The sequence below is a fragment of the Pristiophorus japonicus genome, chromosome 6 (assembly GCF_044704955.1).
Source record: "Pristiophorus japonicus isolate sPriJap1 chromosome 6, sPriJap1.hap1, whole genome shotgun sequence".
Classification (NCBI taxonomy): domain Eukaryota; kingdom Metazoa; phylum Chordata; class Chondrichthyes; family Pristiophoridae; genus Pristiophorus; species Pristiophorus japonicus.
This window is the reverse complement of record NC_091982.1, coordinates 193,325,032-193,342,232: the sequence shown is the minus strand read 5'-3', so window position 1 is coordinate 193,342,232 and position 17,201 is coordinate 193,325,032. Positions and strand designations below refer to the sequence as shown.

The 17,201-nt window shown below is 42.6% G+C and overlaps 1 protein-coding gene across 6 annotated transcripts in view; it reads right to left on the bottom strand.

The window, feature by feature from the left end:
- Positions 1 to 17,201, bottom strand: part of tbl1xr1a (TBL1X/Y related 1a) — a 213,089-nt gene that overhangs the window by 50,301 nt on the left and 145,587 nt on the right. For 4 of the 6 annotated variants that reach the window (XM_070883509.1, XM_070883507.1, XM_070883510.1 and 1 more), the window contains 3 exons: positions 10,628 to 10,726; positions 5,489 to 5,587; positions 3,449 to 3,594 (listed from right to left, as the gene is read on the bottom strand). In XM_070883509.1, coding sequence (XP_070739610.1) covers positions 3,449 to 3,594; positions 5,489 to 5,546 — 204 coding nt within the window. In that variant the 5' untranslated portion in view covers positions 5,547 to 5,587; positions 10,628 to 10,726. Of the gene's footprint in view, positions 1 to 3,448; positions 3,595 to 5,488; positions 5,588 to 5,800; positions 5,919 to 6,784; positions 6,934 to 10,627; positions 10,727 to 17,201 lie in introns of those variants that run through there. The other 2 variants (XM_070883513.1, XM_070883512.1) reach the window with 2 other exon arrangements.

Genomic DNA, 17,201 nt, shown 5'->3' with positions numbered 1-17,201 from the left:
AAGAAATTGCCACCCCACCAAACAAACTCAAATTAGCTTAGCAACAATGACCAAACAAACTGATTAAAAAAAATATATCTTAAATGATTTATGTAAAAATATGATGGTGAAATTAGTGTTAGAGAAATGCAGGCTTTATTCTACAGCATTAGATTTTAGTATTTTATTGTTGCCAGGAACTAAACTTAAATTCTGATCTATTAACTACAGAAATGGAACGTTAAAGATTCTAAACAAAACACTAGAGTAAATGCAGTAAAGCAGCTCGATTTTCTGCAATGTTAAAGCACAGCAACAAATAATAGAAAGGAGTTGGCTCTTAACAACTTGTACAAAAGATCCGGGAATGGACACTGAGCCATGGAGGCGAGTTTAAGAGAAGTGACTGAAGAAGAGAGAAGTGGAGAGGCACAGGAGTTTAGTGAGGCAATTCCAGAATGTAAAGGAGAAGAAGCTGAAGGGTGGGGCAAAGAACTTGTGCAGTAGGCCATCTCAGAGGGCCAGATGGGGACAGGGCTGATATAATTCTGGAGGAGGTTGCAAAGCTGTGGGGAAATGTGAGGATAAGGATTTTTAAATTTTAGATTAAGTTAATGTAGGTCAGCAAGGAGAGAAGTGTTGGACAAATGGGACAGGATACAGGTGGTTGTATTTTAGGCAATTTGAAGTTTATTAAGGGCAAAGGGTGGAAGTATAACAAGGAGGATATTGAAATAGTTGAGGCTCGAGGTGACAAAAGCATGTATAAGTGCTGCAGCTGAAGGGGCTAAGACAGGGAGCAGAAACTGGCAATGCTGAAGTGTCAGAAGTAAGTGATTTTAGTACTGGATTGGATGAGAAGTTCAAAGCTCAACTTTAAGTTGAATAGAATAACATGGCTTTAGAGTCTGATTATTCCTGAGCAAATGGCTGAGTGATAGAGTCAGTGGCAAGAGACCGTAGCTTATGGTAAGGGTTGAAAACGATGGCTTCAGTCTTCCCAATATTCAGTTGGAAGAAGTTGTGACTTATCCAGGACATGTCAGAAAAGTAGTCTCATAGCATGAAGGTGGATGTGGGGTCAAGAGAGGTAGCAGGGGAGTACAGCTGGGCGTTAACTGCAATAATAAGGAAACTGATCTCATGCTTATGGGACCAAGGGGCAGCATGTAGATGAGAGAGAGATTGAGACTCAGAATAAATCTTTGAAGACTCGGGCTTTTACAATGTAGATGTGGAAAAAGAAGCCTTTGCTGTAGATGCAGTGGAAAGGGGAAGAGACCAAACAGTTACTGGGCAACAATGGCTCCACCACCTCCATGGCTGTCTGGGTGAGGTAAAGGAAGGAATGTGTGGCCAGGTAGAGGTGTTTAGGTGACGAGGAAGGAAATACCACCCATTACCCACGTTTCTGACAATTGCAAGATGTCAAAGGATTTGCCATCCAAGACATTGTTGAGAAGGGTGTTGTTTGCATTTTTGAATTAGAGTACTTTCAAGTGTTAAAAACTGAATTACAAATTAGTCAAATTTACAAACCGTTTAAAACCTTTTTCTAAAATATACCCCCGCCAGATAAAGTTTCAATTAAGGCATGGCAATGCTGATTACGGTTTTGAACCAAAACACAAAATAAAGCAAACGAATGAGACAAAACTGATCATTTAGCTTTGATTAAAAATCAAATAAAACATTTGGCTAATAAAATAAAAACTTATTTTTTGAAGTTCAAACACTTGTTTTACCACATTACACATGTTTAGGATTTGAATGAGACTATAAAAGGAATGGAAAGAAAATATATAAATAGCCTAAACTAGATCCATGATAAATGACCAAAAGATCAGACTACATTGATCACACAATCATAATACCTACTTCCTTATCCACAGAAAACAAAATAAACTAAAATAGTTAAGGAAGACTGCCTCCTAAACCATAGTAACTATTACATGTAATTTGATCTATCTTTTTCCAATAAAAATTGCAGATACATTGGGCCCAAGTTTCCACATGATTCGCGCCTGATTTTTAGGAGCAACTGGTGGAGAACGGACTATTTTAGAAATCGCAATTCTCCACATTTTGTTTTCTGCAGTTCTAGTCAGGTAGAACAGTTCTAGTTTAGAACAGAATTTTTTCTTCAAAAGGAGTCGTGTCCGGCCACTGACACCTGACTTGAAAGTTTCCAGTGAAAATGTACTCCAAACTAAAGTAGAATGGAGCCAGTGAAGATTTTTGTAGAACTGAAAAAACCTGTTCTACACATTAAAAAATCAGGTGCAGGTTACAAATTAGGCGTCCAGAACGAGGTGGGGGGGAGGGGGGAGGGGAAGGGAACTCATTAAATTCGACAATAAATCCTTATTTATACTTCTACAAATATTATACAAATAAATCCAACCTGAATAAACATTTATAAGCCAAGAAAAGATTAAATAAACCATCTTCCTACCTGTGTGAAAGTGCTTCAGCCAGGGAGAATTCTGCAGCCGTTCGTGCCGCTGAGCGGGAGGGGGAGAGAGAGAGAGAGAGAGAGAGGGGGGTGGGGGGAGGGAGGGAGAGAGAGAGAGGGGGAGGGAGGGAGAGAGAGAGAGAGAGAGAGAGAGAGAGAGGGAGGGAGAGAGAGAGAGAGAGAGAGGGGGGGGGGGGGGGGGAGGGGAGAAGGGAGAGGTCAGGTCGGATCGGATCCAGTCCGGGAGTCGGGTCCAGTTGGGGGGGGGGGGGGGGGGGGGGGGTCAGGGAACAGGAGCGCGGGTCTCGGGTCAGAGCGGGGAGGGGGCGGGGAGCGAGTGTCGGGTCTGGTCGGGAGGGGTGGGGAGCAGGAGCTGGCCGTGGGAGGAGCCTTATTCACGCAGCCCGTGAGGCCATTCAGCCAGGGCTAGGGGCTGCGTGCTTCGGGCCCCTCCCACACAGTTCGGCACCTGGAGCTACTGCACTTGCGTGCCGACTGTAGCGCGCATGTGCAGAGGTCCCGGCACTGTTTTCAGCGCCGGGACCTGGCTCCGCCCCCCCCCCCCCCCCCCGCTCGTGCTGGCTGCGCCGAGGGCCAGTAAGTAGGTGGAGAATACCGAGGATTTTTTTAGGCGCCATTTTAGGCGCGAAAAACGGGCGCCCAGCTCGGAGGGGCGCCCGTTTTTTTTCTTGTGGAAACTTGGGCCCCTAGAGACAGCAGCGTATATAGCGCTTTCATCCCAATATATTTATTTCACTTATTATGTCTATACTTTAGTCAACAACATTCTTTATTATTTTAAAATTTATTTCATTTTCAGACAACTCCATAAGATTAAGCTAAAATATATCTACGGAGATAACTAATGTTAGCATAGAAATTTTTCAGTCATGAAAATTTAAATTAAAAAAGAGAATATTACAATAAAGTATTGGAATGTGCAACTTATTCAGTGTTCAATTTTGCCCTTCCCCCAATTCCAGTCATCTCCTCCCAAGTTTGCTGGATACCTACCTCATTGATACTGACTTCAGCCTCCACATATTGCAAACCTTTCTGTATGATCGAGATGAGAGCTGCTGGTGGTACCAGGGCACCATTAATATTGGACTGACTGATATGACTCTCTATACCAAATGTGAACGCTGAATGGGAAAAACCTTTGATAAAACAGAAAATAAAAATAATGACGTATAATAGCTCAAACAGCATGTACAGGTACAACGTCCAAAATCCTCAGTATCGAATTCGTGCCGGTTTTTGGATTTTTCCAGATTTCAGACAAGAAAATCAATAGTCTGAAATCCGTATTCCTTGACTGAATCCGTGCCGGGTTTTGAGCGACGAGGTCTGAAATCCAAAATCCAGCACGGATTCGGTCAAGGATTCCGGATTTCAGACAATTTTCTTGTCTGAATTCCAGAATCCTCGACCCAATCTATGCCAGATTTTGGGTTTTGCTTCAAAAATGTCCGGTTTTCGGACAATAATTCAAGATTCCGGACGACTCTATTAGCTATGCGCAAAATGTCTGGTTTTTGGACAATTACGGTTTTCGGAGTTCTGGATTCGGGACGTTGCACCTGCATTACACACACAAACAAACACACTGTAGTAATGCAGATTACTGATAAAAATTACACCATGCTTTATTTCTCTGACATCAAGTACTTGAAGTACGAGAGGGTGAATTATTCAGCAGTCACACACAGCTTCAGATTTATTACTGCTGTGACTCAGACCTCATCTATGTACTAAAAATCTTGGATATGGCATGGACTTGGTGATGATTAATTTTATCTGCTGTAACACCTTTCAGGGAAAACCATATGAAAACATGTTATAATGGAAAAGCTGCATTTAAACAGTAGCTCATCACAGTTTGTTGATGAACCAATTAATTCACCTGAAAATGTCTTTTGAAAAAACAATAATTCACCATTATTTTCTCAGTGACTAACATATAATGTCCAGAAGGAAGTTTTAAATAGAGCAACATTTTAAAATCACATGCTTCACAACATGATTAAATTACTTCAGGACCTTGGCCACTCGAGAAAAAAAAACTAGGTTTTGATTGCAGATTTTTTTTTACCTCAACGGTTGCCCAGAGCTTTCAACCACATTTGTGCATTCTGAGCATGTAGTTTGAAAAAATTCCCACAATGTAATGTGCATAGCAACAGGAGTTGAAGAATAGAAAGGTATGCCCCCCTAATCATGTGAAGATTCTAAAGTTTCTTTGTTTTTTTCCAAAAGACTTGAAAGAAACTAGAGAATACATTCTCAAGCTTTACTTCAGGCAAGTTATTTAACACATATTGCTTTCTTTATGAACCGACAAAATCTGCGTTCAGCAATGGGAAGATAACAAATCCTTGCACCACATTTCCAGTGCTCCGCGATCCTAGGACCACTCCTACTATTCCCAGACCCCAAGAATTTCCCAATCCCCACCCAGTTCCCCCGATCCTAGTGTTCCCAGAACCTCATTCTTCAATTTTCCCATAACTCCACCCCTCCCAATGCTCCTAGACCCTGAAGAACAAAGAGGTATCCTTTACCCATGCCTGAAGCAGGTGTTAAATCCTTTGCATATGCAAATAAGGGGTCTAACACCAAGTTCAGGTCCCTGCTGCAACGTTGGTTTGCCCTGAGGCAGTCAGCACTAGCTGCACTCAGGGAAACCAAGCCTAAAGATCGCCTACCAAAAAAAGGTAAGTTACTCACCTGTAAAGCACCATCCCGATTGATACCACTCCCAGCCCCAAGATCCCCAGCATCCAACAACCCCCCCCTCCTCAGATATCCCCAGCACTCCTCTTCCCCAGCACGGATGTTCGACCACTACTCTCCCTTCCCCCTCCACCAATCCTCCTTGCTCCAGGCTCTGGCCCACAACCTCTTCTCCTCTCACCTCACCCCCTCCCCCCCACCAAGATCCCAAACCTCTGGACTCCAACACCCTACCCAACTTTTTAACTGCCAGTATTATAGCTAGGAAAAAATAATTCAAACATTTCAAAGTCTACTTTTGATGTTTGGCATACTTACCAGACTCCTGTAAATATCTATATACCAGAAAGTTGACCTCATCACTGCTTATACTCATCTTCAGTCCCACTTAAACCATGAGGTCATTAGAGGATAAGCCTATATATTAAAAAAAAGTCACAAAATTATTTAGGTACATGCACTACTGGTGGTTCCTCAATATGGAAAATGAGGTTTGCAAACCACAATTTGTCAGTTATTTTTCACCTTACACATATGCAACAAGATTGTTCCTTAATTAGCTACTATTATAATAGATTCAGGGTTGCTAGCTTATAATGACTGAACAATTCAAATTCAATGTTTTATTACACTGAATTGCAGGATCTTCACGAGTGTTCAGGTATCATAATTCCCTCCATGTTTCCTGTGAAAACCGCAGGCCAGAGCCTCAACTGCAAAACGAAAGGTCCATGTGATGATTTTTAAACTGTTTATTAACCATTTTATATAATCACACAGCACACACAGTACATTAGTGGAACATTTGGCTGACTAGCTAACAATGCTACACCATGTTCTCCTCTGATAATTCACAATACAGGATTCAGTATTCTTCAGCCAAAACATGTGTGTATTGTACAAGGACACATTTTGTGATGGCACAGTATATATATTCAAAATGCTATACGCTACAAAAAGAGTTACATTTCCAGATAGGACAGCAAGGTTTGAACATTTTTGGGGAAGCATATCCAATCAAATAAATAAGGATAAAATTGAACTTTTTATCACCTATCTGTCCCTTTTCAAATTAGAATGTCTACATTATAAAAAAAATTAGGAATTTGTAGCTTGTTACTATTGGGCCCAAGTTTCGGCTCCCGAGTTGCTCCTATGCTTTTTGGAGCAGCTAGTTTAATATGGAGTATCTTAGAAATCGCAATTCTCAGCATTTAGTTTGCTCCAGTTCTAGTTAGTTAAAATAGTTTTGTTTTAGTACATTTTTTTTTCCAAAAGGGGGCGTTACCAACCACTTACACCTGTTTTGCAATTTTAGGCAGCGAAAAGTTACTCCAAACTAACTTAGAACGGAGTAAGTGTCGAGTTTTGTACGCTCAGAAAAACCTTTCCTACACTTTATAAATTAGACGCAGGTAGCGAGAGATGGGGGCGGGGCGGGAAGTTAAGAGGGAAGTTAGGGGATTTTACAAAGCATTAAACATTTCACTTTTACCAATAAAGAGCCATCATCAATAATAAATGATAAATAAATCAATAAATCAGCCATCAAAAAATAAATAAAAACATTTTAAAAATCAATCAATAAATAAAAAATTAAAAGTTTCTACTCACCTACTGCAGCACTGGGAGCAGGGGATAGGGTCGCCCGGAGACAGGACGCGCTGGGAGGGTCAGGAGCTACTGCGCATGCGCACAGCTGCCGGCACTCTTTTTGGCGCAGAGCTGTAGCTCAGCCCCAGCAGCTCTTGCTGCGCCGCGCTGAGCTGCAAACGGGCCTAGATATCGGAGAATTGCGAGGTAAGTATTTGGTGCTTTTTCAGTTCTAGAAATTAGGCGGGTCTCTCTGAGGCGCGCCCTTCTACTGGGGATCTGAAACTCAGGCCCGTAGTAACAACTTTAAAATTGATAGTTCAGCATTAAGATTGGTAATAGCTCTTCCTTCCACACACACACATGCAATCATGTGTCTACATAACTTATAACCTGAACCCTGCCTTGAAAGTTGAACCATCAAAATATGCTTTGTTTTTCAAAAGCCAACCAGGTGTGCACTGCATCAGAATTAGGATCTCTTGGGTATAGCAAATGCATCTGGTAGTTTAGGTGTGAGATATTTGTGTTGCTCGATAACTGCTGACAAGATACAAAGCCCACCCAGACTATACAACTACTTAACGTTATGCTGTCAACAGCCTTTTCTTCAGTCTACTAGTGATTTTTGATAGACTGGTATTATTCACTTAATTAAAGCTGTCAATTCTCTTTTGTAGCTGATTAAATGCATTATTTTCCTTTGAAGTCAATCAGGCTGAAAGCCTAGGTTCTCGATCACCCTCTCATAGGCTACAGGGACTCCCTGAAGTGTCTTTCTCACATGCAATCTTTTCATCAAAGACACATGTTCAAAGTTATGAAAGTTACTATTGAGTGCTGCTAGTGTTCATAACTTTTATTGTTTCGGAATTGTTTTAAAGTAGAGGTGAGATATCATTTCTATTCCTGTACTCATTCTGTTCATTTGCCATTTTGGTTCTAGGTTATATGTCCTTAATCAAAACTAACTATGCTTTTAGATTAAGCCATATAGTCTTGTTTGTGTGTTATTTTCAGTTGATTTCGAGGAGTTCGAGAAGTAAATGGATTTGCTATTCACCCGGAGGTCCACCATTCTAAATACTTTGCACACAAGATTACGTTTTATTTTATAGGAAGTGCATGCTATGGAAGCAGGCATTTGCCTTGCGGATGAGTAAAAGAAAATAGGAAAGTAGCCCGAATTGTAACATGGTTATTTAATCCATATAATCCTGTTAATCGCCTGTGTCGGCCCTTGCTTCAGCTCATCCATTGTTGAAGCCCTCATCCATGCCTTTGTTATCTCTAGACTTGACTATTCCAATGCTCTCCTGGCTGGCCTCCCACATTCTACCCTATATAAACGAGAGGTGATCCAAAACTCGGCTGTCCATGTCCTAACTCGCTCCAAGTTCCAGTCACTCATCACCCCTGTGCTCGCTGAGCTACATTGGCTTCCAGTTAAGCAACGCCTCGATTTCAAAATTCTCATCCTTATTTTCAAATCCCTCTATGGCCTCACCCCTCCCTATCTCTGTAATCTCCTCCAGTCACACAAAACCCTCCCGGAGATGTCTGCACTCCCTCTTGAGCATCCCTGATTATAATCGCTCAACCAGTGGCAACCATACCTTCTGTTACATAGGCCACAAAACCTCTCCGCCTCGTTACCTTTCTTTCCTCCTTCAAGACTCTCCTTAAAACATACCTTTTTGACCAAACTTTTGGTCACCTACGCTAATTTCTACTTATGTGACTCAGTGTCAAATTTTTATCTCATAATACTCCTGTGAAGCGCCTTGGGACGTTTCACTACGTTAAAGGTGCTATATAAATACAAGTTGTTATTATTGTAAGTTATTATGGGCTAGAGTTTCCCCAACCTGTTTTTCTGGCGCCCTCACCTGAGGCGCGCTGCTTTTGTCCGCCTCCAAGCGCGCCGAAAAAAGATGCCCGTATTCTGGCCGCTCCCCAGCCTCTCCTCGGTGATAGCACAGCGTGGCCCAATGGATTGGGGGCGGAGCCGGGTTCCGGCACGGAAAATAGTGCCGGAACCTCTGCACATGCGCGCTAGAGTCTGCGCGCATGTGCAGTAGCTCCTGGCAAGCTGTTTCTGCAAACGCACGCTGCAAGCTATGTGGGAGGGGCCCGAAACACGCCGTCCCTAGCCCTGACCGAATGGCCTCCCTCATCGACGGCCCGCTGCGTTCCCTAAGGTAGGACTTCTATTTTTTTTTTTTTAATTTGTTGTTTACTGATTGATTTTGGTGCTTTAGGTGCAGGGTTCCTTCTATTTTATTTGTTAATTAATTGCTTATTACTTTTTGTGCTTTGTTTGGTGCTTGGTGGTGCTTTAAAATGTAGTTACTTGTGCCAATTCCTTAATTCTAGGTAAGGTTTTTCTGTGCAGACAGAAGTGGCAACATACACTGGCCTAAGTTAGTTTGGAGCAACTAGTTGCTGGCCAAACATCTCAAACAGGGATAAGTGACCCCCTTTTGAAAAAAAAACTAAAAAAAAACTCACTTACACTGCGCAAATTAAATGGCCAGAAATGCAACTAAAAAGATAGTCCAGGAAAATCAAGTTGCTCTAAAAAAAAAAAGGAGCAACTCCTGGGGGAATTTGGGCCCATAGACCTATAATTGCCAAGACCTAGATGTGAACAGGGCTTAGTTTTACCTAACATCAATTTATTTTCTCGTTAAAAAAAGAGCTACATTATTTAAAGTGGGTTTTTCCAACACTCCGCTAAACTAAAATCAATGTTATCTTTGTTGTTAATTGATCCCAAATTTAGTATATACATCGGTCAAACCTGCAAAAGATCTTCACCTCGACATTCCACTTCAACACCCATCAAGCAAACCAAGCTTTGAAAGTCTCTTTTTGCAGCACAAGGGTAAACCATGCCAAATAACCATCCTATTTAGGAGTCACGCTTGAGCGCACCCGGTCATATAGACAACATCTCTAGAACCTTGGGAAGAAAATAAAGAGTAGGGTCAACTTGACCCAGTAACTTGGTGGATCCACATGGGGAGCAGACGCCCAAACCTTCCGTACGGCAGCCCTCACCCTGGTGTACTCTACAATGGAGAACTGCTCTCCAGCATGGCTATCAAGTCTGCATGTCAAATTCATTGATGTCCAGCTGAAGTCTACTACAAGAATTATCTTCGGTACGCTTTTATGGACACCAACACCTTGGCTCCCCATGCTTGCAAGCATCGCACCACCACACCCAAGCCACGAATATGCAGTCTCCAGAGAATACAACTGTTACACCGGCAAAGATATGCCGATCCAGGTCGACTTCAACAAACTACCAGCAACGCGTCTCAAATCTAGAAGGCCACTTTGGACCGTTGCCGAAGCCCTTCAGCGATCTCCCCTCAGCCCTTGATGACCGATGGTGAAATGCTTGGAAAAATTGCGACATACGGAATGGATTCCTTATAGAGGACCCCACAGTACAACCTGAAAGATCAAGCCTTCCTCGCAAACAGTGGACAGAACTGGTCATGGTTGATGATGCCACCTTCTCTGTAGATGGAAGATTAAAGCATCCCCATCATGCGACTTTGGAGCTCCTAATCAGACCCTGGAGCACATCATTCCCTCAGAGGAAATTTGCAGGCAGCCTACATGATATCCACGCCGTTACACCAGAAGATTTGGCCTGGATATCTGACTTAGATATTGCCATTTGATTTGCTTTGTTACTACCATATGAAAGAAAAAGAATAAATTGCCTTTAAGCTAAAGGCTTTCAAATGAAATAACCTGTAAATCACATTCCAATACAAGAAAATCATATTAAGTAAGACAAACCAATAGCTGTGTGTTCTTTTGAAAGAAGATACAGTTTAATCTTACCTTTCATGAACAGGCCATTAACACATTCTGAACTTCTTTCCAGGACAGTTTAAGGACGGATGTCTCACGTCACCTTAGATCGTTGGGCATGTAGTATAGCTGAAAAGGCAAACCAAACAAAAAGCACTCACTAACTTTGTGCACATTTTTTTTTAAGAAAAATAAAGAGAGACATGTACGACACAGCCTGTACAGCTTTTAAGTACTATCAGGAGCATGTGTGGCATCATTTTTTTCCTGTTACCAACCTGTAGCTTTTGATTAAGATTTTCTAGGCAGATAAGTGCTTTGTGGAGTTTTGCCCAGTAAGAAATGTTTGAGCCTGTACAAACCTCCCACTTAAGACACAGAGAAAGATTGTTTTATCCCAACAGTGTGGCCTGAATTTGAGCCCAAGTCCACAAGATGAAAGGGTCGCTGCCCATCAAACATCACATATCATTTACTTTGTCAGATAACACATCTTCAGCATATTATTTCTGTTCTAATTCTATGATTCAAAGTTTAAGCATGATTGACGGCAGATCATATGTGCCATAAATCTTGCTGCTAAAATCACATTTGGAAATCTTTCAGATATTACAGATTAAAACCTTTAACTACTTTACTTCCCTGGACATCAGTCCAGAGGTTTTGCTTAGTGGTAAAAATGAAACATGCAACAGTAAATTAAAAAATGACGACAGGATAACACCATCAGATGGGGAACAGTAATAGACTGCAAGATTTCAGTGTTCCAGTTTGCCATTTCAACTGGCTTCATTATTATAATGTAGGCATGTACATAACCACATGAAGTTGTGTGTGAGCTATATTATGTATTGTTTTCACATCCTGTTGAATATTCATGCGAACCTTAACCACAAAGGTCAACACCATAGACCAATTTGCCTGCTGCGTCTGTACCAGCTCTTTACTACAGCAATCCAAAACTAAAACCAATCCTACTGCCCTGTTCTCTCCCCATAGCCTTGTATCTTCCTCTATTTCAAAAGGTTATCTAATTCTCCCTTAAAAATTGTAAATGGTCTCTGTCCGAGCTGCTCATGTTTTAAGCATTTCAAGCTTCAACAGCTCTCTGCATAAACAAATTTCTCCAAACCTCTCTCCTCACAAATAATAATTTTAAATTGATGACCCAGATACTAGCCCTCACCCAAAGGAAACAAGCTTTATCAAAATCCTTCATAATTTAAAAAATCTTTATTGAATCTCCTCTTATCCTTCTCTGCTGCAGTAGAAATAGTCCCGGTATCTTGATATCCAAATGCAGTTGTTCTGAAATGATGAAATGCCTTCCAAGTAGGCAAGTTGTAAATGGTCTCTGTCCGAGCTGCTCATGTTTTAAGCATTTCAAGCTCCAACAGCTCTCTGCATAAACAAATTTCTTCAAACCTCTCTCCTCACAAATAACAATTTTAAATTGATGACCCAGATACTAGCCCTCACCCAAAGGAAACAAGCTTTATCAAAATCCTTCATAATTTTAAAAATCTTTATTGAATCTCCTCTTATCCTTCTCTGCTGCAGTAGAAATAGTCCCGGTATCTTGATATCCAAATGCAGTTGTTCTGAAATGATGAAATGCCTTCCAAGTAGGCAACACTCTCAGAATTATCAAGAAACATAGAACAAGCTAAGAAAATATTTACTGGTATTACATTAGTAGTAGCATGGTAGTTCAACTACTTGTATTTATATAGCACCTTTGATGTAGTGAAACGTCCCAACGCGACTCACAGGAGTATTAGGTGATAAAAAATTTGACACCGAGCCGCATAAGGAGAAATTAGGGCAGGGGTCAAAGAGGTAGGTTTTAGGAATGTCTTGAAGGAGGAAAGAGAGGCAGAGAAGTTTACGGAGGGAATTCCAAAGCTTGGGGCCTAGGCAACAGAAGGCACTGCCACCCATGGTTGAGCGATTATAATTAGGAATGCTCAAGAGGGCAGAATTAGAAGAGTGCAGCTGGAGGAGATTACAGAGTTAGGGAGGAGCGAGGCCATGAAGGGATTTGAAAACAAGGATGAGAATTTTGAAATCGAGGCGTTGCTTAACTGGAGCCGAGGTAGGTCAGTGAGCAGAGGGGTGATGGATGAGCGGGACTTGATGCAAGTTAGGACAAGGCAACCGAGTTTTGGATCACCTCAAGTTTATGTAGAGTAGAATGTGGGAGGCCAGCCAGGAGTGAGTTGGAATAGTTAAGTCTCGAGGTAACGAAGGCATGGATGAAGGCTTTAGCAGCGAATGAGCTGAGGCAAGGGCGGAGGTGGGCGATGTTATGGAGGTGGAAAGTGGCCGTCTTAGTTATGCTGCGGATATATGGTCAAAAGCTCATTTCAGGGTCAAATATGACACCAAGGTTGTGAACAGTATGGTTCAGCCTCAGACAGAAGTTGGGGAGAGGGATGGAGTCAGTGGCGAGTTTGTCGCGGGGGTTCAAAAACAATGGCTTTGGTCTTCACAATAGTCAATTGGAGAAAATTTCTGCTCATCCATAATTGGATGTCGGACAAGCAGTCTGACAATTTAGAGACAGTGAAGGGTTCGAGAAAGGTGGTAGTGAGGTAGAGCTGGGTGTCAGCAGCGTACATATGGAAACTGACGCCGTGTTTTTGGATGATGTCATCAAGGGGCAAAGCGTAGATGAGAAATAGGAGGGGGGGCCAAAGATCGATCCTTGGGGGACACCAAAAGTAACGATGCAGGGGCAGGAAGAGAAGCTATTGCAGTTGATTCTCTGGCTACGCTTAGATAGATAAGAATGGAACTAGGCGAATGCAGTCCCACCCAGCTGGACGACAGTAGAGGCATTGGATAAGGATCAACCTGGTCAACTGAAGAGTGGTCAACCGTGTCAAAGGCTGTCGACAAGTCAAGAAGGACGAGGAGGGATAGTTTTCCTTTGTCACAGTCACAGTCACAAAGGATGTCATTTGTGACTTTGATGAGAGCCGTTTTGGTACTGTGGCAGACGCAGAAATCGGATTGGAGGGATTCAAACGTGGAATTGCAGGAAAAGATGGACAAGGATTTGGGAGGCTACAATACGTTCAAGGACTTGAGAGGAATTGGAGGTTGGAGATGGTTTCCAAGGACAGAGGGGTTGAGGGTTGTTTTTTTTGAGGAGAGAACATAGAACATAAGAATTTGGAACAGGAGTAGGCCATCTAGCCCCTCGAGCCTGCTCCGCCATTCAAAAAGATCATGGCTGATCTGGCCGTGGACTCAGCTCCACTTACCCGCCCGCTCCCCATAACCCTTAATTCCCTTATTGGTTAAAAATCTATCTATCTATCTGTGATGTGAATACATTCAATGAGCTAGCCTCAACTGCTTCCTTGGGCAGAGAATTCCACAGATTCACAACACTCTGGGAGAAGAAATTCCTTCTCAACTCGGTTTTAAATTGGCTCCCCCGTATTTTGTGGCTGTGCCCTCGAGTTCTCGTCTCCCCGACCAGTGGAAACAACCTCTCTGCCTCTATCTTGTCTATCCCTTTCATTATTTTGAATGTTTCTATAAGATCACCCCTCATCCTTCTGAACTCCAACGAGTAAACATAGAAACATAGAAAATAGGTGCTGGAGCAGGCCATTCAGCCCTTCTAGCCCGCACCGCCATTCAATGAGTTCATGGCTGAACATGAAACTTCAGTACCCCCTTCCTGCTTTCTCGCCATACCCCTTGATCCCCCGAGTAGTAAGGACTTCATCTAACTCCCTTTTGAATATATTTAGTGAATTGGCCTCAACTACTTTCTGTGGTAGAGAATTCCACAGGTTCACCACTCTCTGGGTGAAGAAGTTTCTCCTCATCTCGGTCCTAAATGGCTTACCCCTTATCCTTAGACTGTGACCCCTGGTTCTGGACTTCCCCAACATTGGGAACATTCTTCCTGCATCTAACCTGTCTAAACCCGTCAGAATTTTAAACGTTTCTATGAGGTCCCCTCTCATTCTTCTGAACTCCAGTGAATACAAGCCCAGTTGATCCAGTCTTTCTTGATAGGTCAGTCCCACCATCCCGGGAATCAGTCTGGTGAATCTTCGCTGCACTCCCTCAATAGCAAGAATGTCCTTCCTCAAGTTAGGAGACCAAAATTGTACACAATACTCCAGGTGTGGCCTCACCAAGGCCCTGTACAACTGTAGCAACACCTCCCTGTACTCAAATCCCCTCGCTATGAAGGCCAACATGCCATTTGCTTTCTTAACCGCCTGCTGTACCTGCATGCCAACCTTCAATGACTGATGTACCATGACACCCAGGTCTCGTTGCACCTTCCCTTTTCCTAATCTGTCACGATTCAGATAATAGTCTGTCTCTCTGTTTTTACCACCAAAGTGGATAACCTCACATTTATCCACATTATACTTCATCTGCCATGCATTTGCCCACTCACCTAAACTATCCAAGTCACTCTGCAGCCTCATAGCATCCTCCTCGCAGCTCACACTGCCACCCAACTTAGTGTCATCCGCAAATTTGGAGATACTACATTTAATCCCCTCGTCTAAATCATTAATGTACAATGTAAACAGCTGGGGCCCCAGCACAGAACCTTGCGGTACCCCACTAGTTACTGCCTGCCATTCTGAAAAGTACCCATTTACTCCTACTCTTTGCTTCCTGTCTGACAACCAGTTCTCAATCCACGTCAGCACACTACCCCCAATCCCATGTGCTTTAACTTTGCACATTAATCTCTTGTGTGGGACCTTGTCGAAAGCCTTCTGAAAGTCCAAATATACCACATCAACTGGTTCTCCTTTGTCCACTTTACTGGAAACATCCTCAAAAAATTCCAGAAGATTTGTCAAGCATGATTTCCCTTTCACAAATCCATGCTGACTTGGACCTATCATCTCACCATTTTCCAAATGCGCTGCTATGACATCCTTAATAATTGATTCCATCATTTTACCCACTACTGAGGTCAGGCTGACCGGTCTATAATTCCGTTTTCTCTCTTCCTCTTTTTTTTTTAAAAAGTGGGGTTACATTGGCTACCCTCCACTCGATAGGAACTGATCCAGAGTCAATGGAATGTTGGAAAATGACTGTCAATGCATCCGCTATTTCCAAGGCCACCTCCTTAAGTACTCTGGGATGCAGTCCATCAGGCCCTGGGGATTTATCAGCCTTCAATCCCATCAATTTCCCCAACACAATTTCCCGACTAATAAAGACTTCCCTCAGTTCCTCCTCCTTACTAGACCCTCTGACCCCTTTTATATCCGGAAGGTTGTTTGTGTCCTCCTCAGTGAATACCAAACCAAAGTACTTGTTCAATTGGTCTGCCATTTCTTTGTTCCCCGTTATGACTTCCCCCGATTCTGACTGCAGGGGACCTACGTTTGTCTTTACTAACCTTTTTCTCTTTACATACCTAGAGAAACTTTTGCAATCCGCCTTAATGTTCCCTGCAAGCTTCTTCTCGTACTCCATTTTCCCTGCCCTAATCAAACCCTTTGTCCTCCTCTGCTGAGTTCTAAATTTCTCCCAGTCCCCAGGTTCGCTGCTATTTCTGGCCAATATGTATGCCACTTCCTTGGCTTTAATACTATCCCTGATTTCCCTAGATAGCCACGGTTGAGCCACCTTCCCTTTTTTATTTTTACGCCAGACAGAAATGTACAATTGTTGTAATTCATCCATGCGGTCTCTAAATGTCTGCCATTGCCCATCCACAGTCAACCCCTTCAGTATCATTCGCCAATCTATCCTAGCCAATTCACGCCTCATACCTTCAAAGTTACCCTTCTTTAAGTTCTGGACCATGGTCTCTGAATTAACTGTTTCATTCTCCATCCTAATGCAGAATTCCACCATATTATGGTCACTCTTCCCCAAGGGGCCTCGCACAATGAGATTGCTAATTAATCCTCTCTCATTACACAACACGCAGTCTAAGATGGCCTCCCCCCTAGTTGGTTCTTCGACATATTGGTCTAGAAAACCATCCCTTATGCACTCCAGGAAATCCTCCTCCACCGTATTGCTTCCAGTTTGGCTAGCCCAATCTATGTGCATATTAAAGTCACCCATTATAACTGCTGCACCCCTAATTTCCTGTTTGATGCCCTCCCCAACATCACTACTACTGTTTGGAGGTCTGTACACAACTTCCACTAACGTTTTTTGCCCTTTGGTGTTCTGCAGCTCTTCCCATATAGATTCCACATCATCCAAGCTAATGTCTTTCCTAACTATTGCATTAATCTCCTCTTTAACCAGCAATGCTACCCCACCTCCTTTTCCTTTTATTCTATCCTTCTTGAATGTTGAATACCCCTGGATGTTGAGTTCCCAGCCCTGATCATCCTGGAGCCACGTCTCCGTAATCCCAATCACATCATATTTGTTAACATCTATTTGCACAGTTAATTCATCCACCTTATTGCGGATACTCCTTGCATTAAGACACAAAGCCTTCAGGCTTGTTTTTTTTTAACACCCTTTGTCCTTTTAGAATTTTGCTGTACAGTGGCCCTTTTTGTTCTTTGCCTTGGGTTTCTCTGCCCTCCACTTTTCCTCATCTCCTTTCTGTCTTTTGCTTTTGCCTCCTTTTTGT